At 38.3% G+C, this 27023-nt stretch overlaps 1 protein-coding gene across 1 annotated transcript in view; it reads left to right on the top strand.

The window, feature by feature from the left end:
• The window catches only part of PLEKHH2 (pleckstrin homology, MyTH4 and FERM domain containing H2), a 97041-nt gene that overhangs the window by 34292 nt on the left and 35726 nt on the right, over positions 1 to 27023 (top strand). Inside the window, exons 4-15 of the mRNA XM_004582768.3 lie at positions 2390 to 2539; positions 4472 to 4555; positions 5129 to 5210; positions 6967 to 7152; positions 10241 to 11202; positions 14426 to 14501; positions 15913 to 16007; positions 16578 to 16722; positions 20229 to 20365; positions 20464 to 20574; positions 20731 to 20817; positions 22784 to 22942. Coding sequence (XP_004582825.2) covers positions 2390 to 2539; positions 4472 to 4555; positions 5129 to 5210; positions 6967 to 7152; positions 10241 to 11202; positions 14426 to 14501; positions 15913 to 16007; positions 16578 to 16722; positions 20229 to 20365; positions 20464 to 20574; positions 20731 to 20817; positions 22784 to 22942 — 2274 coding nt within the window. The remainder of the gene's footprint in view (positions 1 to 2389; positions 2540 to 4471; positions 4556 to 5128; positions 5211 to 6966; positions 7153 to 10240; positions 11203 to 14425; positions 14502 to 15912; positions 16008 to 16577; positions 16723 to 20228; positions 20366 to 20463; positions 20575 to 20730; positions 20818 to 22783; positions 22943 to 27023) is intronic.

Raw genomic sequence — 27023 nt, 5'->3', positions numbered from 1 at the left:
GGTTAGAGATATTTTTCTGACCTAGGAAAGTTGTTGATACAGAAATTGTGGTCAAATGAAAAAGCTTCAGATGGCAAAAAATGCATCCCAGGAGCTTGATTATTCATTCAAAAAGAGAGAACAACTTTCAAATTGGGTGTGTTTTTCAGGAAGCAAGAGTAGTTCCAAATCATAGTTTTCTAGGATTGCAGCCCTTTCCTTTAAACTGCAACAGGACAGTTTTACATGGCAACTCAGTGCTTGTAAGGTGGCTTGCTGTGACTTAGTAAAAGGGGTTTGTAGATGTAGGTCTGAATGTATTAAAGTTTTTTCTTATTCAGTTTCCCTGAGGTTTTTGGACTGCTACTGCTCCTGAGTCCCCAGGGGAGAACTACTTCCTTGGACAGGGGCTTTGTTCTTCTCACTTTGCTTCTCCAGCTTCAGGATGCCTTGCATGCAGGAGCTCACAGCAATTTTAAGATGCAGCTGTATTTATTATCCAACTCTCTGCTTTGCTTGACTATTTTCCAATAACAGTGTTTCTGGTATGGACCTTTGTCCTTGAGCTCTTTCAAAAATTCAAGTATCATATATTATTGTAAATCGAAGTCAACTTACATATTTGAATAGTGGAATACATTGTTTTCATCCTTTTTAAAATTTTCATAGTTTCCAGCTATGTGGGCCATATTTAAATAGAACAGTTCTGGCCTCTGTGTTACATTAACCCACAGATGAAACCTGGTATTTATGGTTAAGAAAACAGAACCAAGTTCATCTTTATACCTTCCTTCTGAAAACCTTCATTAGTCAACTTTTGTGAACTTTAAGAAATCATTTGATTTTCATAGGTATTTTTAATCATTTAAATTTTTCATCTTAGTTATCTTTAATTTCCCAAATTTTTCTGCCCCCATAACCTAAACCATTACTAAAATTATATTCCCACCTATAAGAGAAGATAGAGTAAAAGTCTTTGTTTTTTTAAAAAAGATTAACTTAATATTTGAGAGTAAGAGTTATAAGGGATGGGCAAAAGAGAGAGAGAAAGAGAAAGAGAGATAAGGGGAGAGAGAGAGAGAAATCTTCCATGTGTTTGTTCGCGTCCCTAGATGGCTACAAAGGCCAGGGCTGGGCCTGGCTGATATCAGGAGCCAGGAGCTTCATCTTGGTCTCCCATGTGTGTGGTGGGGGCCCAAACAATTGAGCCATCGTTTGCTGCTTTTCTCAGGCACATTAGCAGAGAACTGGACCAGAGTAGAGCAGCTGAGACATGATAATAGCACCCACATTGGTTGCTGGTGTTGTAACACCATGATGCTGGCCCCAAAGTCTTACTATCCTATACAGTCCCTATATTTTATTACTGACATTAACATCTTATGCTTCCCTAAATTTGGTTCTTCTAATGAAATTTCTGCTTATTCTCCCAATCCATCAGACCAATTATAAAAAAGGATCATAATTACAATTGGCAAAAAAAGTGGGAGAAAAATGAAAAGCAATAATGATAGCATGTTAACTTCACTCTGAATCGAGTAGAGTTCTGTAGTCAGCTTGCTGGTGGGCCCTCTAAGATTTCATCTGTTCCAGTGAGTTTTGCAGAAGAGCCAGGCAGAGCCATTCCATCTGGGATATCCATATTCAGACAAGCCTCCAGCCTCCAGCCACATGCCTCATCTCTTTCACCTTGCTCTGTTTTTGCCAATACTCTAATCACCTTTCCAATGTGCTGCAGAATCTTTGCATATTCATTATATTTGTGATCTTTTCTACTCAATAGAATGTATCCTTAGTACCTTCCTGAGGCCTGGAGTAGGCCTGGTACTTGCAGGTAGTTCATGAATGTTTTTCAGTGAATTAATCAGCAAGGCCTCATTGTCTTGCTGTATTTAGACTCTCAGCCTTCTTATTTATTTATTTATTTATTATTATTTTTTTTTAATGATTTTTGTCCTTTGGGGCTTTCACGTTCTTTTGTTTTCTGCTTCCTTTCCATTGTGTATGCATTTCTTTTCATCTGAGCTCAAAGCTTTTCCCATTATGTGTTATTATGTCAGGTCATACATTGTTAAGTCTTACTTCACCACTTACCTCCTCTACTTTATAATTCTATGTTGTTTAAAACATGAAAAAATAAAAGCCAAAATCTTTTCTCTCTAGAAAAGTACAAACAGCCTGCATATTACTGTAGTAAGCAGATACATAAATTTATATGATAGCAATAGTGTGAGAACCACACTACTTGAAAGAGTCTGCTCGTTTGATAAGATTTAAATGTATTACATCTTACTGTTTTCCATTTAGGAATTTGAATTTAGGAATCTGAATAATGTTAAAGTAAAATCAATATTTAATGCTATGTTGATAAATACGTACACAGTTTTAATCTTTTGTCTTCTGACCTTAGGTCCAAGTTATGGAAGAAAAATTAAAAGCAGCTAACATTCAGACCAGTGAATCAGAGACAAGGTTATATAAAAAGTGTCAAGATCTGGAGTCTGTAATACAGGAAAAAGATGACATCATTCAAAACTTGGAACTGCAGCTTGATGAGCAGGTTAGGAAGAATTTGATCTTGAAAGAGTTTCAACAGTGTGCACTTATTTGTACATAATCACAAAGGTTAAAAATAGAGAGCCTGAGTTTCTGAATTTGTAGGAGAAATTTTTATATATTTGAGTGGTCAATGGAATGGTGAAAGGTGCTAGTGAAATGCCATTTATTTCGGAGTTGGAGTGATTCCAAGGCACAAATGTGACAGTGTTCCTTAACATTCCAACTTTATGTTTAATATCTGGTTATCTGCCAGCAATTATGTCCATAAAATGTTTATGGCTGCATTTTGTTTTAGATGGTGAGGGAACTAGAAGTATTTACAGAACATATATTTTAAATATTTTTAATTTTTAAATTTTAAATATTTATGTTTGATTCTTGGAAGCATATACTCTGTGTTTGGATCATCTTATTCAGATTATAGTTACAGTTTGTTTTTAATTTTATAAAAAATGTATTAGGATTATTAACTTAAATGGTTATCTAACATCATTTAATTATGATCACTAGAAAGTTGTTTTGTTAAGTAAATTAAACATTTTGTTTTTCATTTCTTTGGGGATCAGATTTTTTTTTTTTAAGATTTATATATTTGAAAGGTAGAGACAGGTCTTCCCTCCACTGGTTCTGTTCTAAATTGCAGCAACAACTGGAGTTGGGCCGGTTCAAAGTCAGAAGACAGCGTTGCTTCTAGGTCTCCCATGTGGGTGGAGGGGCCATGCTTTGGGAGGTCTTCTGCACTGTTTTCCCAGGCTCTTTAGCAGGGAGCTGGGTCTGAAGTGGAGCAGCCAGGACTCAAACCCTTTTCCGTATAGGATGGTGTCATTGCAGGTGATGGTTTTACCTGTGATCCCACAGCACTGGGCCCACTCAGTGTTTCTTTAGGTAAGTGGGTTTCAGTTCTCCACTACCCTCAGGGCTACCACAATTTGATTTATATGTTGAACCCATTTTTAATAATTTTATACTCACAATCAGATTTTTAGACTGTTAAATGCAAGCTGGAGTTTCTCAATGTTTATTTTTGCCTGGATTTTTTTTTTCTTTTTTAAGATTTGTTTACTTGAGAGACAGAATGACAGAGAGGGAGAGACAGAAACTGACTCACTGACTCACTCCAAAAGTAGTTGCAACAGCCAGGAATTGACCAGGCTGAAGCCAGGAGCCAGTTTCCAGGCATGTTAACAGGAGCCTGGATTAAAAGTGTTGTCTTGTAACAGTGAACTATGGTATTTTTCCTTTTGGATTTCACTTATTTGAGCATAATGGTTTGTAGTTGGGACCATTTAGTTGCAGATGGTAGGATTTCGTTCTGTTTGATGGCTGAGTCATGTTCCACGCAGTAGATGCACCACAGTTCCTTTACACACTGTTTGGGTGGGTGTCTGGTTTGTGTCTGTGTCTTTGCTATTGTAGATTGTGCTGCTGTATATATAGGATTACAGGGGGAAAAATGGGAGCAGCTGGGACTCAAATCAGTACTTCCCTAGGGAATGCTGGTGTCTTGGGTGGCAACTTAACCAGCCTATGATGTTGGCCCCTCCTGGATGTTAAAACTAGTATTTAAGGGGTCAAAAGTCACACCCCTGAGGAGATTCTTTATTCTCCCTAACCTGGCTGACCACTATTCAACTGTTCTAAACCCTAGACCATTTCCAGAAATGGTTTATTTTGTTAATAAATTCAATAGATTGTTTTTAGTGCCTGACCTTTAAGAAAAGGCAATAGTAGTTGTTTGAACTAGCAATTCTTGCCTATTCCTCTATATTATATCGCTAGATAATTTTGCTCTTTAAACTATTTGATGACTTGAAGATAGATCCATTAACTTGGAAACAGGTTATAAGTGAATTTGTCTTATTTATTTGTGATGTAGCCTTTCCAGACAGTTGAATTTCTGTTTGCACTAAACAGATTGCTGATGTTCTTTCAGAAACAAATAAGAATACAAGAAGCTAAAGTAATAGAAGAGAAAGCAGCAAAAATCAAGGAATGGGTAACAGTCAAGTTAAATGAGGTATTTATTGCTATATTTTTTCTTTATCTTTCACTTTTGAATAAATAAATCATTAGATTACGTGCTCACTCTGAATGAAACGAAAAATTCTGGTTTGTCGGTAGTGCTGCTATCATTTTGTATACTTGGAATAAGTAGCAGCCTTTTAATGCATTTGTAAAATTTAAAATGTTAGACTCATAATAATCAATATAAATGGCCTTTCACTGATTACTTTTAGTTCTAGTTAGTTAATGTTAAATAATTGTAGTCTAATTTATCTAGTATGTGGCAAACCAATGTATTCTAATTTTTAGTAATGTAAATATTTACAGGGTAGTTTAGTGTTGCAATAGTTTGGTTTAAAGTGATTTTACAGTGAAGAAAGCATTTATAGCTCTTAGTTATAGAAAAATCAAATATTGATATCATAGTTATCTAGGCTAATAGCCTATACTGATATATTCATCTGATATTTCCTTAGCAGTTTGTTTTTATTTTACTTCACTATGGAAGAACTATAATGTACATTGTGATCTATATACATTTTAGAAAATCTGACCTGTATAAAAGAATACTGTTATGTTCTTTTAGCTGGAAATAGAAAATCAAAATCTTCGTTTGATCAACCAAAACCAAACTGAAGAGATAAGAATAATGCAGTTAAAACTACAAGGTACAAGTACGTGACAAAGATGACTTAGTTGGGTTTATTTGAATGTATGGGATCTTACTATTTATTCATGATGTTTTAAAGACATAATTATGAATATATTACTGAAACTTGTCATGAAATGAACTTCCAAATAAACCTGAGCTTCATCCAAATGAATGTTGAACCTAAAAGAAAAGGCAAAAGGAAATAGTACTAATGGTCACTACATAGGTCAAAAAAATGACCTTGTGTTCACATTTTTCCATGTCCTATTCTAAAAGGCCTTCCATTTGCCCTTCCTTCAGACATCGTTTAGAGTCTGACATGCCAAAAGTGCTGTACATTAACATTAACCCAGGAAGTTTGTAATAATGGGCATTGGGCACCAATCACTAATGGTCTTTCCGAGCCATTGATGTGCGTTCTTCCTAGCTTACTGAAAGTTTACTTTCAGATATATTTGCTTTCCAAAGAAATCCAGTGATGCTGTTTTCTAGTTTTGGTTTCTATGTGGTTTTCAGCAGGTATGGAAATTCCTACAGAATTTTATGACATGAATAAACACCTTACTTTTTTTTTTTTTTTTTTACGCCCTATGTTTTTCAATGCATAGGCTACACATGGATGATTTAGCTATCATTTGATAGAGACTTACACAGCTCACTCATCTGGCGACTACCACTCGTTTTCACGTTGAATTCAAGAGGTGAATCAGCGGCATGCAGGAATTCTAGGCAGCCTCTTGCATTTCATAGAACAATTGATCCTTGGAAACTAGGCTTAGATTGGATAATAATAGATACAATGTGGGGAGCTATAATGCAGTTCTTTAAAGTACATATGTACATTTAATCATTATAATGTTGCAAATTAGTGTTGCAAGAGGTGATCAACATGAAAGCATTAAAATATGTAAAGGACAGTACTATATATTTTTCTTATACTTTATCGAATTACCAGTTGCTTTTTAGCTTAATCATTTGGTGCTTTCTTTGAATTAAGAATTTAATTTCCTAAGAAGCTTCTCTGGTTTGGAATATTGATGTTTTGAGTCTATTTTTTAAAGATTTATTTTAATCATTTGAAAGGCAGAGTGACACAGAGAGAACGAGGGAGAACCAGGGAATTTCTGTATGCTGGTTCACTTTCCACATCTAGGTTCTGCATGTGGGTAAGTGGCAGGGGCCCAAGCACTTGGACCTTCCTCTGCTGCTTTTCCAGGTGCATTTCCAATGAGTGGATCAGAAGCAGAGCAGCCAGATCTTGAAGCAGAGTTCTGACATGGTATCCTGTTGCTGTCACAGTGCTGGCCCTCGTGTTTTTGGTCTTATAAAAAGCAATGTTAAGGGCCCGGTGCAGTAGCCTAGTGGCTATTTTATTTTTATTGGAAAGTCAGATATACAGAGAGGAGGAGAGTCAGAGAGGAAGATCTTCTGTCTGATGATTCATTCCCCAAGCAACCGCAACGGCCGGTGCTGCGCCGATCCAAAGCCAGGAGCCAGGAACTTCCTCCAGGTCTCCCATGCGAGTACAGGGTCCCAAAGCTTTGGGCCGTCCTCAACTGCTTGCCCAGGCCACAAACAAGGAGCTGGATGGGAAGCAGGGCTGCCAGGAATAGAAACAGTGCCCAAATGGGAACCTGGCACATTCAAGGCGAGGATTTTAGCCACTAGGCTACCACGCCAGGCCCAATAACCAGTTTTTGTGTGCTTTAGTTCTGTGTTTAACAGACTGCTTTTAGAAATTGAAATATTAATTTTGAATGATGATCCTGCAGAAGTTCAAGGGAAGAAGTCATCCACTGCTTCCACATCAAAACTTTCAGAAGGCCAACGCCTGAGCGGTTTAACCTTTGGGTGCTTTTCATCCCGAGCAAGGAGTCCTTCGCAAGTAGTAAAATCAGAGGAAATGAGCAAGATATCATCTAAAGAACCTGAGTTCGTTGGAAGAAAGGATGGAGAAGGTATTTGCGGGGGGTAGGAATTCAACATGCTTTTCAAAAAGGAGAAAGTAATTTGCTATGATGAATCCAAATATAGCTTACATCTGCTTTGTCCCTGACAACTCGATGTTTTCTGAGAATATTTCCAAAGTGTAATATAGCATTTAACTTTTTCTATTTTGTGTGTGTATGTATTTTCTGAGTCTTTGGCAACGATGCATAGGGAAAACAAATTTTCTGAGACTCATACTTTTTCCTGTAATGGGTGAAAGTGATGCCTTAAATTGAAAAGCTTACAGCTCTCTCTACAAAGTACACGTCATAAATGAGTTGAAGATAATATCTGGGAACCACCTATCCCTGATTTATATAAAATATAAAAACTTACCCAATATTTAACATGAATTAAAGAAGTGAAACAACATTGAGAATGATTTCTTTAAAAGATACATGGTATTTATTTGAAAAGCAGAGTTATTTGAAAAGAAAGGGAGATACAGAGACATCTTCCATGGACTGGTTTACTCTGCAGATTTCTGCATGGACTGGGGCTGAGTCAGACCAAAGCTGGGAGGTTGCTCTAGGAGTTCCATATGGGTGCAGGAGCCAAGATCAAGGGCCATCTTCTGCATTAGCAAGGAGATGGAACAGAAGTGGTGCCCATATAGGATGCCAGAATTGCAAGCAGTGGCTTAACCTGCACAATGACAGCTCTAAAAATGATTTGATAATTGTTGAAGTTCACTGATGAGTATTCGAGGGTACATAATGCCATTTTGTCTATTTTGTGTTACTTTAAAATTTGTCCATAAATTCTAAATTAAATATAACAAGTAAAAAAAAATAAGGCATAGCAAACTTACCAGGGAGAGAATATTAAGAGATAATTTACTTTGGGCCCTGGGCACATTTTTACCTTTTGGTTTTAAATGCTGTTTCCCACTTCTCTCCTTTTAGTCTTAAACTGCTCTAAGCTTTGCTCTGTCATGTGGCTCTGACCTCACCAACTCCAGGGCAATCTCTTTTGTTGACTTCTCCAAAATGTGTTAGAGACTGTTGAGTTTTCATCTCTATTTTCAGTTTCCCCATACTCCCACCAAAGGAGAAAGATTATAGCCCTCGAAGCTTCTTTTTGCTTGGTGATGAGATTCTGAAAGCTACATAATATTTTTCCAGTCAGAAGAGTCCTGCTGCTTTTACTCCTGCTATTCTTTTTTTTTTTTAAGTTTTTTTTTTTATTGTTAATTATTTTGCATTATGTGACAGTTTCATAGGCTCTGGGAATCCCCCCACTCCTGCTATTCTTGTTTTTACTTTTCTTTCCCTTTTGAGCAGTCATTTTTTTTTTTTTTTGCCTTCCCACTGTCTAACAAGCAGTTAACTACAGGAAGTTGCCTGAACTGAAGCATTCCTTCACTAACAAATTTAGCAAAGTGTGTATTTGCTTAGTATTTATGCAGTTTCTTAACTATGAAGATCCTATCTATGTTTTAGTTTTTTTCTATTCCATTTCCTTTTCTTTTCTGTTCTTTACTTTTTAAGATTTATTTATTTGAAAGGCAGAGTTAGAGGAACAGGTAGAGTTAGGGATAGAGACAGAGGTATAGAGATCTTCAACCTCCAGTTCACTCCTCAGATGTTTGCAACTGTTGGAGCTGGACCAGGCTGAAGCCAGGAGTTTGAAATGCCATCTGGGTCTTCCACATGAGTGCAGCGCTTGAGCCATCCTCTATTGCTTCTCAGGTGCATTGCCAGGGAGTTGGATCAGTAGTAGAGCAGTGGGGACTTATCAGCACACAGTTGGAGCATGCCAGCACCAAAGGCAAAACTTTACCTTCTTTGCACAGCGCTGGCTCATAATTATGATATTAATAAATATAAGCCATACCTAAAGATTTTAAAAAGAGTACTATTCTTGGGCCCGGTTTGGTAGCCTAGTGGCTAAAGTCCTTGCCTTGCATGCACCAGGATCCTATATGGGCACCGGTTCTAATCCTGGCGACCCTGCTTCCCATCCAGCTCCCTGCCTGTGGCCTGGGAAGGCAGTTGAGGACAGCCCAAAGCTTTGGGGCCCGGAATAAGTTCCTGGCTCCTGGCTTCAGATTGGCACAGCTCTGGCCATTGTGGCCGCTTGGGTGTGAAACAACAGATGGAAGATCTTTTCTCTGTCTCTCCTCCTCTCTGTATATCTGACTTTCCAATAAAAATAAAATAAATCTTTTTTTTAAGTGCTGTTCTTATTTTAAAACACCTTTTATAGGGGCCAGCATTGTGGCATAGCAACTTTACTTCCACCTGAGACACTGGCATCCCATATGGGCACCAGGTCAAGACCCGGCTGCACCGTTTCCCATCCAGATCCCTGCTGTTGTGCTGGGGAAAGCATCAGAAGATGGCTCAGGTTTTAGAGCCCTGTTCCCACATGCAAGAGCCAGAGGAAGCCCTAGGCTCCTGACTTTGGCCTGGCCCAGTCCTTGCTGTTTTGGCCATTTGAGGAGTGAGCCAGTGGATGGCAGATCTTTGTCTCTGCCCCTCTGTCTCTCTATCGCCTCCCCACTTTCTGTATGTACAAATCTACCTTTCAAACAATTTCAAAAAATAAATACATTTTGTAGTTGCAATTAAATTGAAAGTGCATCAAAGATAGCTTTTCTCTGTTTTTCATGATTTTGCAAGTTCCAGGTATTGACGTTTGGGACATTTGCTTCTGAAGCTTTGGCTTTGTATTTATTATGCCCAAACTTACTTTATGAATGTCGTTTTCTTTGGCTCTGAAATAGGATTAATGGTGTTCATTTTCTGTGTGTCTGCTTCCTCCAAAAGTCATAGCTGCTCTATTTCACATTTTGCTTTTTATATTATTTGTTTAGACTGGAAATGTTTAATTTTGCTACTACTCTTACACTGAAGCATTAGGGTTCTGGTTTTTACGTAAAACTTAGTTTTTGAACTTCTCTTTTAAAAAGACTTAGAACTTAGGAAGGATAATGGAAAGTTGGCTTTATTCCTATGAAGTTGTCAATTTCTACAGCATACACTTCTACAGCTGAATGTACAGAAAGATTGCGTTATTAAAGACAACAAGGCAATATGATGTATCCTTTTCTAGAAATGGAAATCCCAGAAAATTCGATTGATAATCAAATACAAGAAAACAGCAGAGGCCAGAGAACACTGCATCAAACCCCCTGTGGTCCAGAACAGAACCAAAGCACAAGGAGCAGCTTTGCAACTGATGGTGCTCTATCCCACAATTCTGGGGTCCCCGTGAGTGACTGGAGCTCTGACGAAGAAGATGGAAGCAAAGGAAGGGCCAAGGCCAGGCACACATCTGCTCTCTCTAGTCACACATCAGAAGAAGGGGCCCAGGGAAGCAGGATGGGGAGTGACATGTACCTGACAGCATCCGATGACAGCAGCTCCGTATTTGAAGAAGAGACTTTTGGCATGAAGAGACTGGAACACAAGAAATTGTATTCTTGGCAACAGGAAGCACAGTGGAAAGCTCAGAATAGTCATCTGGGAAAAGGAAATTCTCAGTCAAGAAAAAGGGAGCAAGACAGCTCCTCAGATGAACTGAATAAAAAATTCCAATCCCAGAGACTTGATTATTCATCTTCATCGAGTGAGGCCAACACCCCAAGCCCCATTCTGACTCCAGCTTTGGCTCCAAAGCATCCTAACCTGCTCCCTGGAAAAGGTGGACAGTTGGTATCTTCCTCCAACCTGCCTCCCCCAAGGTTAAGGCTTCCTAATGTCTTCAGTATAAGTGTAGCACTAGCCAAAAGGCACTTGAGCCAGCCCCAGTTAAGTTCCGACAGAATGTTTGGTACCAACAGAAATGCCATCAGCATGATACGGCCGCTGAGACCTCAGGAGACGGATCTCGACCTGGTTGATGGTGACAGTACAGAAATTTTGGAGCAAATGGACACGAGTTGTGATGATGGATTATTTTCCAATGACTCTTTGGAATCTCCGTGTTCAGATGACCAGGAAACCTGTGACTCAACCAAGAAGGCTGCAGGCAGCAAACCTCCAACTCCTCCCCTGCACCGCTTCCCTTCCTGGGTAACTATATCACTACACAGACGTTTTCCCCCCAAAACTACTCATTTTTATATTCTACTTTACTTCTCTTATTTCTTTTCAAAACTAGCCTTCTTTTGACCATTACTGCTTTTCAGAATACAATTTGCCCTTCTTTCCTTCACTGAATTCTAAGTCATTAGAGAAGCAAAAACGAGAAGACAATGAGAGATCACAATATCACCTTATCTACTGATAACTCATTTTAGGGAATTGGTGGAGACACGAGCTTTTCAGCACTGAACTTTGGAGTTAGCTAGATTTGTTCAACCTGCTCAGGTATCCCTGGTTATCTTAGGCCTCTTGAAGCACTTGGCGCCCCCTCCAAAACTACTCGGAGAAATAAAACAGATGTTTTTTGAGGCAGCTATTTCTCAAGAGAAACAAAGGAAATTACTGGGCTCTGCATGTGAATTTCCACCTGCTAAACTTACCAAGCCTAGGTGGACAGCCTCTTGGAGAGGTGCAAGTGGATGGGCGGAGAACCAGGGGTGCTGAATTACGGGAGCTCCCTCAATATGGAAGGAGGCATCAGGGGTAAGAGAGAAGGGTCATGGCCCAGCACGATAGCCTTGTGGCTAAAGTCCTCGCCTTGCATGCACCGGGATCCCGTATGAGCACCAGTTCTAATCCCGGCTGCTTCACTTTCCATCCAGCTCCCTGCTTGTGGCTTGGGAAAGCAGTCGAGGGTGACCCAAAGCTTTGGGACCCTGCACCCGCATGGGAGACCCGGAAGAGGCTCCTAGCTCCTGGCTTCAAGATCAACTCAACTTGAGGAGTGAACCAGTAGATGGAAGATCTTTTCTCTCTGTCTTTCCTTCTCTTTGTAAAAAATCTGACGTTGCAATAAAAATACACACACACTCAGTTGTGATGCTTTCAAATGAATTCTGAACCAGGACACTTAACCCTTGTTGATTGTCAGTTTTTGAACTTAGTCATTTACTTGGTTGATTTTCTGAGACATTTAATCTCACTCTTCATGAGCACAGATCCCCGTCGCTTTAATAAAAGCAGGTTCCTGTGGATCTAGAATCGATTAAGTCTTTCATGGAAACACTGACCATTTTGATAATTGTCCATAAATTGTGTGATTCTTAGCAATATCTGCATCACTGGAATTAAAACATTCTTTCTATATTTGAAACAAAGTAGAGTGACCTGTTTTATTTTATAAATTTCTTTTCCTTTTTATGGAGACGCAATTTAATCTGTAGTCTCCAGAGAAACATTTAGATTGCTGGATATTTTGGCTTTTAGAGTCATGTTGTTTTGTAATCATCTTCATTATTACTTTCACTAATTTATTGGCCAGTGAAATTTTAAGCAAATTAAGACAACTATGGTTTCCTAATGTAAATTCAGACCCTTGGGATGTATTTGTGTTTAATTGCTATAAAAAACATTTCAGTTTGGTATCTACTGAAACTGTTAATAGTTTATTGTTAAATTTTTGGATGGTGCAAAAAAAGTGGAAGTCAGTTGCATGTGAATTGTCTGAAATTCCAAATATGTTATCTGTTAGGCAGTGAGCTGTTGAAAATTTGCCTCTTCTGTTACGATTTGTCAAATGTTTAGGCTAGGATTGCAAAGTTCATTTTATTTGGTAAATCATTTTAACTCCTTTCTCAAATTGCTTCTGAAGTTATTCAGTCAAAAAAAAGTAGTGTAAAGATTGCTTTTTAAAATCCTTCCAGGGGATTAATCAAGTTTGAGGTGTTATTTCTGTATTTGTAGGTCCTTTCAGCTTTGAAGGAAGGGATGTGCTGGTTAGTTTAATTATTGAATTTATCTTAAGGATTTTTAATGATTTTTTTTTTGAAAGATAGAGTGACAGGGAAAAGGGAGACACAGAGAAAGAGAACTTCTGTCCTCTGACTCATCTACTATATGACTGCATCCAACAGTGCTGGGCCAGAGCACAGCCAAGAGCCAAGAAATCCATCTCTCATGTGGATGGCAGAAGCCCAGCACTTGGGCCATCTTCTGCTGCTTTCCCAGGTGCATTAGAGGGAACTAGATAGGAAGCAAAGCAACAGATATTCAAACCGGTTCTCTCATGTGGGATTCCAGCCATGCAGTCTATGGCTTAACGTGCTCTGCCATAACAGCAGTCCCCTATTTTAAGGACTTTCAGGAGTTTAAGGCATTACCTGCCTTTTGAACCAGAATATTGTCCAAAGTATTACAGTCTCTCTTATGGGACTGCGTGTGATGGCACAATAGTGCCTCTGATAATTTCTTGGAAACAGGTGACACCCACTGCCCTGCTCCAGGGCTCAGCTTGTTATCTGTCAATAGTGATTCTGTGTGTACTACTTGCACTATGAACTACCTGCCTACACTGTCCATGGCTTCTCACTGTCTCACATCACCTGATGATTGGCTTGTTTGTATATGCTTTCTGTTCTGCCCACTATACTGTTTCTGTGTGTGTGTGTTTCCCAATCACGCTCAAAGAAACTGAATCAAATCCATTAAGTAAGCCAGTCTATAATCCACAGCTTTTGTGCCACTGGCTAGTCTGAAGGTGATAGCCTTAGCTGCCCCCTGTGCCCCAATCCATCAACTGTGTCCATGTTATAAAATTTAGGGCAATCTGATCATCCAGGGGATCTAGGGGTTCCTTTTACTTGTGGGGAAAGGACTAACAGCTTTTTTGGCAATCTGATTTAGAAAAGAACGTGAAACAAAAACAACCTATATTTTGAACAAGAATAGTGATATAAATTCCATTTTAATAATCAAATTCATTTCTTGTTTGACCTCAGTATTCCACTTGAATGAAATGTACATCGAAATAAAGAGTTGATGACATTTAATGATACCCTATCCATGATTTCTGACATCAGATATTTTTTCTTTTGTCTTTATCCAAGTCTTACAATGGCAGAGTATTAATGGTGATGTTTAAGCATAGTCAGTGACTGTGAAAAGCTTCCTTTTAGTTTTTCCTGTCTCTCCCAAAAATGTAAAATACCAAACAAAATTTTGTGAACAAAGATAAATAATGGAATGACTAATGGCTGTACAGTACTATTTACCATGCTGCATTTTAGTTGGCACTGGTGACAGTTTTATCATAATACTGTCCTCTAGTGAATATTAAGTGAAGAACAACTGAAAAGCATGTGCAATGAAATTAATCATTTCTTTTAATAATCTTTCTTTTAAACACCCTGTTTTGATCCCTCTTCTACATTAGGAAAGCAGAATTTATGCTGTAGCTAAATCAGGCATTCGAATGTCGGAGGCCTTCAATATGGAGAATGTTAATAAAAGTAAGTGCTTTTGTATTTTACAACGTGCATAAAACTTGTTGAGTGATAATGGAATACAAAGACATGATAGGGTCGCAAAAGACAAGTACTGCAAGTCTCCACTTAAGGACACATCTAAAGTGTTCACATTCATAGCAACAGAAAGCAGAATGGGGGTCCACGGGAAGGCAGAGAAGGTGATTTGCTGTTTGATGAGTTTTCGAGTTTCAGATTTGCAAAGGGAAAAAGAATTCTAGAGGTCTGCCTTATAATAGTGTGAACGTATCAAACACCATTGAACTTCACAGTTACAAATGCTTAAGATGCTAAAGGTTATGTGTTCTTTAACCACAATAGAAAATTTTGAAGATAGTAAATGATTTTTATTGTTATTTTATTAGACAAGTACTTAATGTCAAAAGTCATTCAAAAATAGAATGCTGTTTACAAACTTTCAGAAAATTATTTCTGAGATTGCTTCAATTGTAGCATTGAATTTCATCTTACTTGGTATTAGGGGTGCAAATACATTAAGCTCTGATGTAAAGAGTACTTGGTTAGTGTGTGTACAGGAAAGAGGATAAAGTTGAAAAAACTGTAGCACTCCAGTTATTTAAAATTATAAAAATATTGGTACTCATGTCTTTTCCCTCCAAGTTTAAAGCATACTTACCCTTTCCTTCTTAGAAAAAAAATCATAGAAACTGTGCATATCTGTAATTAAAAACAAAACAAAAACCAAGAACTATCATAAATAAAAAGAGGACATTTCCTTTCATTGCTTCTGCTAGTCCTCTCCCTGGTCTACCACTTTCTCATAATTTAAAGGTAACCATTGACATTCTGTTCCTCTTAGGGGTAACCATTGATGGTCTATTCCTCTTGTATGGTCCATTGTTCTTACCATTCACAAAGTCATGTTCTAACCGTTCAACTTCAGATGCCAAATCAAGAAGAGAGACAAGAATAGAAAACATGGGGAACTTCAGAGAGCTGATGAAACATGCCTATAATCTTTCTAGTCCATTTCCATGAACTTTTTGAAGCCCTCTTGTATTATCTTCCACAGTTCCTGTTTATGGAATCTGTTGTTAGTGAAAGATTGTTTTTTCTTGGTTGTACCCAGCCTGAGGTAAGTATGTGAGGAGATAGCATAAATAAATAAATAAATAAATAAATAAATAAATAAATAAATAAATAAATAAAATAGAGGCCTAACAGTCTAGTTGAGGAGCTGGCACACACAAGGAAGTAATGAACCATGACTAAAGTATATTGATAAGCTCTTAAGTGCCAGACCTCCTAGCCCACATAACCAGCAACCCTTTGTGTTCATACAGTTTCCCTTTGGTTGGAAATTATCCTAATTTACATTCGTAAGAAATAGACTGAAATGCTAGTTAGATTTTTTTAAAAATGTTTTCTGTTTCAGATTGTGTTGCAGTGCCTTCCTATACCATATCGGGACTTTATACATCTCTGCTATACAAGAATATGACAACCCCAGTGTACACTACTTTGAAGGGGGTAACTCACTGTTGCTACTGTTGAACATGTGGTTCTCTTCATCATGGATCAAAAGACTGTTTATTCCAGTGCCAGATTCCATTCTGAACGTTTTATACAAGAGTATTCCTTTGTAGAGAGTTTTAGAAGTCTGCATAAATACATCATTAAAAAAGAAGAAATGGAAAGATATGGAGAAAATATGTTTTCTTATCAGAGTAGTAGAGGTCTGGGTCTGTTTTTGTTGAGTTCCATGTGATTCCCATCACGCTTCCTTGGCTGTTAATTGTTTAAAGGAAGCATGTTGTTAGTGAAGGGGTGAAAGTTCCTAAGTTGGAAAGACCGTTGCACCAATGTTGGGTTCCTCTTCGTAGCTTGGAGTGGTTCAAGTAAGGATTGTTGGAATCATTGGTAATTGACAAACACACTGCTGTTGAGAACTGGGCTTTTACCAGCATAGCTTTGCTAAGAGCAAATTCTAGTCCTGTATTCCTTTGGAAACATCATATTCCATAGCTTAGAATGTTCAGCCTCCTGAGAGATAGGGACCTGTAGGGACACACACAGGGAAACTGTTCTATGTTTCTTCAGAAGGCAACCCAGATCAGTAGCAGCCCTTTCCTGGATGACTCCTCAGGCTCGGAGGAAGAAGACAGCTCCAGGTCCAGCTCCCGGACGTCAGAATCAGACACCCGCAGCAGGAGTGGGCTGGGCAGCCCCAGAGCCATGAAACGAGGTGAGGGAAAATCACAGGGCAGCTTGACGACTCCTGGTCATTCAGAATATGTCTTGGGGATTTTGTCCTTGTGACAGGTTTTAATACTGGCTTCAGATCACAGTGAAAAGAACATTAGTATCTTTGCTGCCCACATGGGTATTTGAATTTTGTTCAGGCTCCTGGCTTCTCCCAGTTCAGCCCTAGTTGTTTTAGCATTTGAGAAGTGAACTAGTAGTGGAAGATATCTACCTCTGTCTCTGAAAATACATAGATAAATAAAAAGAAAATATCTTGGAACCATATTTTCAGGGGGGAAAAACGTACTAAAGACTAAGATGTTTATATTCCAATTTTAATTCTCCTTAATTCTTTGTGATTCCTGGTAAGCCATACAATCTCTCCCCCCGCCTTTTTTTTTTAAGATTTATTTTATTTTTATTACAAAGTTAGATATACTGAGAGGAGGAGAGACAGAGAGGAAGTGGAGCTGCCGGGATTAGAACCAGCGGCCACATGGGATCAAGGCGAGGACCTTAGCCACTAGGCCACGCTGCTGAGCCCTCCCCCCCCTTTTTAAAGGCTTATCTGTCAGAGAGAGATATCACTTAATTGTGCGAATAAAATCAAATAATAAACCAAGATGAAGGGTTCTCTGTTATACTTTGTGGCATTTTTGAATAATTTGTGGGGTGGAGTGACTTATCCAACAAGGTCACAGAAATTATGTGTCATGAACAATTCTGTATGTATTTAAAAGTTTTTTATAACAAAATAAATTTATACTTTAATTCCACGTTCTTGTAATCCTTTTGAAGTAGCTAAGTATTTCAACTAAACTCGTTATATTGTAAAATGGTGGAAAATAACACCTACTTATCAGTGTATTTGTTAGCCTGATTTTAAAGTGGAAAATGTCCCAAACTTTATTTTGGGCATTGCATTGAGTTTAGTGGGTTTTGAAGGGATTTTGTGTATAGGTGGAGGTTACAGAGACATCTGATCCCACTAAACCTATGTTTGGTGAAAGTTTTTACTACAGCATGGTATACCTGTTAGTTTTCAAGCTGTGTTCCATAGAACACTTAGCTACTCCCAAACGTCTCAGCTTCAGTTGAACTACTCAGTTTTCATTCATTTCAAATTTTGGCTTCTACTGATCCCCCTGCTTTCATCTTGCCCACCTATAACCAAAATCAGGTCATGCCACTTTTCTCAAAACACTGCAGTGGCTTCTCATAGTCCCTTAGGGGTTTTGTGATTTTCTGCCTTTGACTTTTTCCCCCTCTTTTTCCTCCTTTCCACAACTCTGGCTCATTGGGCCTTTTTCTGTCCCTCCAAAACACGAGGCATTATTTTGCTTCAAGATTGTAATGTTTCTTCCTCTACTGGTTATCTTCCCCCAGGTGTCTGTATGACTGAGGGCTTTATCTTCTTTGGTCCTTTACTCAAATGATGCATTCCCCGTGAGATCCACCAGGACCACACCATTCAAATTGAAGTCCTTGGCCCTCCTGTTACAAGCACTTTTTATTCCCTTTAGTCTGCTCTATGTTTTATTTTTCCCTAGAACTTATTCTCTGCATCAGCCTACACTAAAAATCTATGCTCCAGGAGAGGGAGATTTTTCTAGTACCTAGAACAGTGCCTGGCACAATGACCGTAGTGCTGGGAGCCTGAGATGTGTACTCCAACATTGTCCTTTCCTGGTTATTTGTATTAGGACAAACCTTTTCATTTTTTGGGCTCTAGTCGCCCTGGAGAATGAGAACATTAATCAGGATGATATGTAAGGTCCCTTGTAGATCTAAATTGCGTTTAAACTATGAACAATAGAAATATTATCACAACAGCTACTTGTCTGAGTCAATTAAAAATAGGATCACAACAGTATCATTGCCCTCGTAGGTCCCATAAATATAAATAAGCACTTTTTAAAAGTTTCTGGATAATATAATGAATAATGGCCCAAGTCCTTTATTTTATTGACTATCTTCAAATATATCAAATGATGCTACAAATGTGATGTGCAACTCACAAGTAGCTTTCTTTCTATCAAAATCACTTGAGCAGAACCCTTGGAGAATGCTTCACCCCAGGGACCCTGGGATGACATGGGGTGGCCATTTCCCATCCGGGGTACTGAGGCAGTTGGCACGTGGGTGCAGCTTCTCCCCTTCTCTCTCCTTCCCCCCAGATACAGGAAGAAGAAAGAGAAAACTTGGAAACAATGGTCTCACTTACTTTCCCCTAATCCTCAACCCTTCCCACCCTAATCAACTATGTAAACATCATCAAAAATAAAATTACGGCAAGTAAATTACTGAGAGAGTAATCCATTGATTTTTACTTTATAGTTGTTGGCAAAGGAAGTAGGTTGTTTATTGTTAAATCTTTTGCTCATAGAGATTTATTTTATTTGTTTGAAAGGCTGAGTTACCAGCAGAGAGGGAGGGAGAGATGTAGATTTCCATCTATTGGTTCACTCCCTAGATGAACATAATGACCAGGGGTGGGCCAGACCAAAGCCAGAAACCAGTAGCTTCTTCTGGGATTCCCATGTATGCAGGGACCCTAAGACTTGGTCTGTCCTCAGCTGCTTTTCCAGGCACATTAGCAGGGAGGTGGTTCAAGATGTGGGGCAGCCAGGACTCAACTCAAGCTCCTATGAGATGCCCCAGCATTGCAGGTGATAGCTTAATGCATTGTGCCACAACGCTGGCCCCATATGACTTTCGATAGTATTGCTTTCCTGTATCAGAGATTTTGCAGTCTATAAACTGTTTAGCAGTGTTTCCATGAAAGACACTAATGAAATCATATGAGGTTTTTTGTGTGTGTATGTGAAGTTACTTTAAATGCAACCAATGAGGGGGGCATTTAGTGTGGCTGGCAGTTAAGCTACCATAGGGATACCCATATCACATCTCAGGGTACTTGGGTTTGAGTTCTGACACTGCTTTCAATTCTAACTCCCTGCTGTTCTGCACCCTGTGCTGCAGCTGATTGCCCAAATACTTTGGTCTCTCCCACCCACATGGGAAACCTAGGTTAAGTTCCAGGCTCCTGGATTTAGCCTGGCTTCACCTGGGTATCGCAGGCATTTAGGTGTGAACCAACACATGTCTGTATGTCTTTCAAAGAAAATGTAAAAGAATTTTTAAGAATAAATGTGATTATAAGAGTAAGTGTGGTGTGTTTTTTCCCATATATCAACATTTAAATATATATTTTAAATTCTTTAGAAGACATATTGATACTAATACATATATTTTACCTATGTAAAATAGCTGAGGTTGTAATTATACTAAAATACTTGCTGTGTTCCTTTGACTGCTAGAGATTTGCTTGACAGTCTCTACCCCTTAGTTCTGTTTTCTGCTTGAGTAGTTCTTCAGGGCCAAGTGAATGAGAGTCTTGGAGACTTGTGCTTTAGGAATAGCTGCATTTTGTAGGAGAATTCCAAGGTGGCATCTGGACCACGCTGGTGCTGAGGTCTGACTTGATCTATTTTTTTGCTCCTGTAGGTGTGTCTCTGTCCTCTGTGGCTTCTGAAAGCGATTATGCTATTCCCCCCGATGCTTACTCCCCTGACACCGAGTGCTCGCAGCCGGAACAGAAGGTCCCTAAAACCTGCTCAGCTTCCAGTGATAACGGGAAAAATGTAAACTCTGAATCAGGTTTCTTAAGTTAATAAATTCATGAGTTTAAGTCCCCAAAAGGCAACATAAAATATTTTAAAACTGTTTTTCTTTTCATTAGGAACCACTGGAAAAATCTGGCTATTTATTAAAAATGGGTGGTAAAGTCAAGACTTGGAAGCGAAGATGGTTTGTCCTTAAAGGTGGTGAATTACTTTATTACAAATCTCCGGTGAGTGAAGAGTGCTGGCTGTTTAGCTCTGAACTCATTAAACTCTAAGTCAAGCTCGTGATTGCTTTTCTTTTCTGTAATGCAGTTAAAGCCACAAAAGCTCTCTTGGTATTGCTGTTATACTAAGTCACTTTACATTTTCTTCCTTTCATACAGAGTGATGTAATTAGAAAACCCCATGGCCATATTGAACTTAGTGCATCCTGTAATATTTTAAGAGGAGATAACAAACAAACAGTTCAGGTACTTTTTCCTTTCTCTCTCTTTCTTTCTTTTTTTTGTATCATGCAAAACACTAAATTAGCTATATTAATGGGAATGAGATTGGATGATTTAAATTTTTTAATCACTTTGGGATCAAGTTGATGCCTCCAAAGTGCATAAAACACCAAGATGTTGTAGTTAAAACTGAAATGTGAGCTAAATTTGTGTTGGGTAATTCAAATTACGTTTTCTCTGGTTTTTTCCTCTTTTATTCTCATTTATTTAGTCTGCCAGCTGTTTTTAGCTCTCCAACTGTCAAGCTATTTTAGGAAAGGGTTATCTGATGGGTGTATTGCTAAGTTCAAGAGTGTTATAGTTTAATATGGAATCAAAAAATGTGTGACGGATGAGCGGCAGATCCTATAACACTTCAATGTTTTCAGAACAGAGGCACTGAGCTGCAAAGTCACACATCGGGATAGCCGCTACCTGTTTCACCTGCACACAAAGCCAGTTTCTGTTACATTTAAAAAGCAGTCTGTTGCCTTTGTGCCAGAACCACCATCTTCCCATCCCTACAAGAAAGGTACTGATGTAGACATCATGGGATTGGATGCTACTGAAAAAGGAATGCCCCTTGAATGTTACCATGGCCAGATTGAACAGTCAACAGTGTCCCCCAGCATGCTATTGTCAGTGTAGATAAACAAGGGCAAGAGTCTTGCCAAGAGAGTTCCTGTGCAAATTGAACATGGCAAATGCTCCAAGAGCCAAGATCCTTCCTGAAAGGTGTGAGGGATAGTAATCAGAGAAAGAAAGAAACCAAGGAGGAAGCTGCTGTGATTTGTACTCAAGTGCCAGGCTGATGAATCTGGAGGAGCCCCAGTGTCAGAATGCATGGGAGGGTGGAAGGGTTGCAGGAATCCATACCTTATGAAATCATGCCATAATGAGAGTAATTAAAAAACGAAAGACCGCTAGGCTGTAAAATAAAACAAATAAAGGGTAGACTGTTGTGACACTTATGTATGCAACTAAATTCAGACATTATTTGTGAAATGTTTCCAATAACCATTGTTTTTTTACATTGCTTCCGTTGCAAGCTGGAACACAACATTTGCCAGAAAGGTACATTGTCAGTGTTTCCAGTGGGTTCTACCTCACTTACAGGGGCCATTCAGGGAAAGCTTTGTCATAGAGCCTGGCAGTTAAGAATCATCTGTAAACTTCTGAAATATTTGGGAAACTGTCAGTTTGGTTGATTTGAAACCGAGAAATTGCAAATTCATGAAATGTGATTACATGTTATTTCTAAGACTTTTTCTTTTTAAACAAGAATACTTCACAAGCACATGGAAAATAAAATTTTAAATCGTTTTGGTACAAAGCAATTTTGAATTCCAGGCATATAGCAGTCTTCAAAAAGGGTTCATAAAAAGCATATATTGTGAAAATGCTATATATGGATTTAAAAATATTTTGCCAAGTACATTTGCCTTTTTTTAACCTTTTAGTTTTCTACCAATTTTTTGAAGTGCCTTCATGTGTAAGATCTTTTCATTTTACTCATTTTAGTTATATTAGACTTCTTCATTACTGTATTCTAAAAGCTCCTTTTTAATTGCTGAAATATGTTCTTTATTAAAGTTGCCATTCCGCTTTTCATTTCTAAAATCAGGAACCTTATAACACATTTGAGGGAGAAAAGGAAAATGTGACAAGTAATAAAAATATAAAATTACGACTCCCACATTTAATGCTACGAAAAGTTTTAAAGTAAACTAAAGCAAAACGTTGTTAGCCTAAATGGAAGTTTAGTTATTGAAAATCCCAAGAAATGATTACAATATTCTAAGTTATTATGGAGTACTTTATTCAGAACCCGGGATTCAAGCTTTACCGATTGATCTCATGTTAAATAATGATGTCTAAAGAATGGACAGGGGATGATGAAATCCTAAATCTTCACAATTTCCTTTCCTATACCTTTTTGACCTCATTTTAGTTAACCACTGAAAAGCACACATACTATTTGACTGCAGATTCTCCCAATATACTGGAGGAATGGATTAAAGTATTGCAGAATGTTCTTCGAGTACAAGCTGCCAACCCACTTTTCCTGCAGCCTGAAGGCAAACCAACTATGAAGGGCTTACTCACTAAGGTAGGAATCCATGTGTCTCAGGCAATCATGAGAAGTAGCCCTACTGATGATTCAGGTGGGTGTTAGAAGGTACATTTGTTGAATATATATGTCACTTTGGGGTAGGAACGAATGTAATCTATATTATATTGCCCAAATTTAATATAAATATAATGCCCAAGACAAAAACCGTAAAGACGAAAATGACTTTGACCACAAACTATAAAAATGTAAATGCTCTATCAAAAATTCTGTAAGCAGAATTTTAAAGACAAGTGAAAAACTTCAACTTGATTAATATCTTTAATATTCAGCAAGTTTTTGTAATCACAAAATAAAGAATGGTTAAAACTGGGGCACAAACGAACAAAGGACATGATGGGAGAGAAGTAGCTATAAGAAGAAACACAGAAGCTCAATAAGATGAGAAAATGTTTTACCATCATGAAGTTGTTTAAAAGCAAAAATATATAGGAATCACTTTAAAAAACTGATTAAAGGGAAGATATTTTTCAGATTTTTGTAACCCATCCTCAATAAAGATTAAGGATCTGCTAGTGAGAGTATTAGCCTGGAAGACTGTCAATACCTTGGCCAAAGTGCTAGTAGATCTTTTTGAATGAACAAATGAATGAATAGCACATGCTATATACAACGTGCCTTTTCTTAAAAAAAAAAAGAAATTTCTCTTTATTGGAAAGGCAGATTTACAGAGAGAGAGAGAGAGACAGAAAGATCCTCTATCCACTGGTTCACTCCCCAGGTGGCTGCAACGGCCAGAGCTGAGCCGATCCAAAGCCAGGAGATAGGAGCTTCTCTGGGTCTCTTACATGGGTGCAGGGTCCCAAATCTTTGCGCCACCCCAGGCCACTGCTCAGTGCTTTCCCAGGCCACAAGTAGGGAACTGGATAAGAAGTGAAGCAGAAGGGACATGAACCAGTGCCCACATGTTTTTCCAGTGCTTGTGAGGTGAGGAGTTAGCCACTGAGCCATCACAGTGGGTCCATACACTACACATGCCTTTGATCCAGCAGTGTTACTTAGAAAAAGGAAAAAAAAATCCTTAACAAATGGTCTTTATTTGCAGAAGATTTAAGAATAAGGATGTCTATCACAACATACTTTATTTTTCCCATATTCTCGTAATATATTCTACAATGTACAGATCATCCATATAGATTTTGATGAGTTTTGAAAGATTTACTCTCATTTTATTAAGATATAGAAAATGTCCATTACCCCACAAAGATTCTTTGCAAAGCATGTTTCTTACAGTTGGAAATCAATTTTGATTTAGGATAGGGAACAGTTCACACAATAATATTATGCCTTACTGTGCAGCCTTTTGGGTGCTGTAAAATAATAATACTTCAGAAATGTGTTAGGAGGTTCAGCCCGATGGCTCAGTGGCTAAATCCTCACTTTGTATGTGTTGGGATGCCTTATGGCTGCAGGTTCGTGTCCTGTCTGCTCCACTTCTCTTCAGTTCCATGCTGGTGGCCTGGGAAAGCAATAGAGGATGGTCCAAAGCCTTGGGAACCTGAACCCACATAGGAGACCTGGAAGAAGCTCCTGGCTTCTGGCTACAGATTGGCTCAATTTCAGCCATTGCAACCACTTGGGGAGTGAATCTTCAAATGAAGATCTTTCTCTCTGTCTCTCTCTGTATAAATCTGCTTTTCCAATAAAAAAAAAAAAAAGAAATGTGTTATGGATTTCTAGGTGAAAAGTCGAATGCATCGTTGGATTATTATGCCATTGTTATTATATATATTCATAGAAAAATATTTGAATAGGAAATATCAAGGCATATTAGTTGTTTACATATAATTTTATTTTTGCTAAACTGAGTTTTCTGCATCTTTTAGGATAAGTACTGAGTTATACTTAATATTTGTTCAAGTTTTAAAAAGTTCCTTTGGTTACTTTTGGAAGAATGTGATACAATGTTTACTCACATATAATTGCTCATCACTCATGTGCTCTGGTTATATAAAAAGTAAATATTTGAAAAGTAAAAGAACTGGGCAACCAAGTAATGTATACTTAATGGCAATGTTGGAGTATAGTCAGGTGCTATTCAAATATATTTACAAAGACCAGTCAGCTGCACTGAAAGGAAGAAAGATTTCACCAATGTATTCAATAAAGAAAAATGTCATGTTTTGTTTTTGTTTTTCCCTAAAATGTGACATAGCTATGAAATCTATTCTCAGTTCTTGAAGCGTTAGAGGACTCCCTGATATTGTAAAATTATATATTTTTTCAGTGAACACAGTGCTACATTAAATCACATTCTTATTGCAGTGTACGAGTTTTTCTTCTTGTTCCAAGGACCATGTGTGTATCAAACCTTAAGAGTTTAATATAATCACGTGGCTAAGTGTTACTTTGCCACATTTGGTTTTTGAATTACTTTAATCTTTGTGCTTTTATCAGCATGGCACTGTCAGTTTCTGCTCATTTTGGATTGCAGCAAAACTGTGGAGGAATTTTACAATAAGCACCTATGTTCCCATCATGTGAAATGGTGATTTCCTAAAAGGTGATGATCTGAAATCAAAGCTTTGTTATGGAGATTTTCAATAATAGGTGAAAGTAGAGGGAATGACATTATGACCTCTCATGTATTCATCATCCAATTTCAATAGTTACTAACTATAGCTAATATTATTTCATGAAATCCTCTGTAGCTGTCTCTATCTTCCCACATTATTTCCACTGAATTATTTAAAAGCAAAAAATGAGATTGTGTTGAGTTGCTTTGTTAGAAGTATAGGAATGTGTTTCATGATCAGACATGAGATCTCAGGCAGCTAGAAGAAAGGAAGCCAGGAGGGAACTGATGATCTAGAATAAAATGGAAGGATCCATGGACTTCAGGTTATGAGTAAAGTCAAAGAATACGGGTGGTGGGAATAAGCTGGAAGGAGATGGTGATAGAAGAATAAAGGTTATATGAAAAAAGAACAGTTCTTAGTGAAGAAGAAAGAGCTAGGCTGTCGCCCAAGCATGGGTGACAAAATGGAAGGATCTGGGCTGGTGTTGTGCTGGAGCAAGTCGGGTTCCTGCTTATTGTGCTGGCATCTGGTATCAGAGGGCCAGGTTGAATCCAAACAATTCTGATTCCAATCTAGCATCCTGCCAGTGCATCTGGGAAGGCAACAAATGGCCCTAGCACTGGTGTTCCTGCCACCCACGAAAGAGACTAGGATGGAAATTCCTGACTCCTGTCTTCAGCCTGGCCCAAACCTGTCTATTGTGGTGATTTGGAGAATGAATCAAAAGATGGAAAAATCTCTTGCTCTCTGTCCCTCGCTCTTTCTGTGTCACTCTGCTTTTCAAACAAATTGAAGGTTGATTTTTTTTTTAAATGGAAGAATGACAAAACTTACTGGACACGTGGTGAGTAAGAATGTAGGGACAGTTTGACAAAGAAACTAGAGCAGGGACATAGAGCCAGACTCCCTGGACACAAGCCCTGCTGCTAGCACTCATCATTTGTGTGTCCTTGAATAAGGTATCACAGGCTGTGTGCCTTCCCACCCTCAGCTATAACTGTAAGAGGAGATAATAACAGTGGAATCTCACAGAGGGGGGTTGGAGGACTGAACAAGTGTTTCAACATGTAAGGTGCATTAGAACAGTGCCTAACACAAAATAAACACTCAAAAAACAGCAGCTGATATTGAGCTTCGTAAGGTTGGTGACAAGACTTGAAGTAGAGAACACCACAGGGATAAGAATACAGGCAAGGAGGGAGGACAACAGGTGATGTTTTCCGAGACCTCAAAGGTTAGTTGCGATATGACACGCCATTTGTTTCCATTGTTTGAAAACAGACTGGTGTGATATGCCTTTGCTGTGTATGTAACGTTAAAATAAAAAATTCTTTCAGTTTGTCAAAGCCTTGTGATTAGTTTTAAATCTTCGTAAGAATTCTTCTGTTGTAATTGGTGTTATTATAATGTTTTCAGAGTAAGTCAGCACTTTAAGAAATCCTCATATAATAACATTTACATCAAAGAGATTTTAAAGCATGGCTTTCACGGTGAATTGGCAAAATTCTCCATTAATTTACAGTTCTCCAAAGGCAACCACG

Source organism: Ochotona princeps, chromosome 8, assembly GCF_030435755.1.
Source record: "Ochotona princeps isolate mOchPri1 chromosome 8, mOchPri1.hap1, whole genome shotgun sequence".
Taxonomy (NCBI): domain Eukaryota; kingdom Metazoa; phylum Chordata; class Mammalia; order Lagomorpha; family Ochotonidae; genus Ochotona; species Ochotona princeps.
Note: the sequence above shows the minus strand (reverse complement) of the source record. Positions and strands in the feature narration are given on the sequence as shown.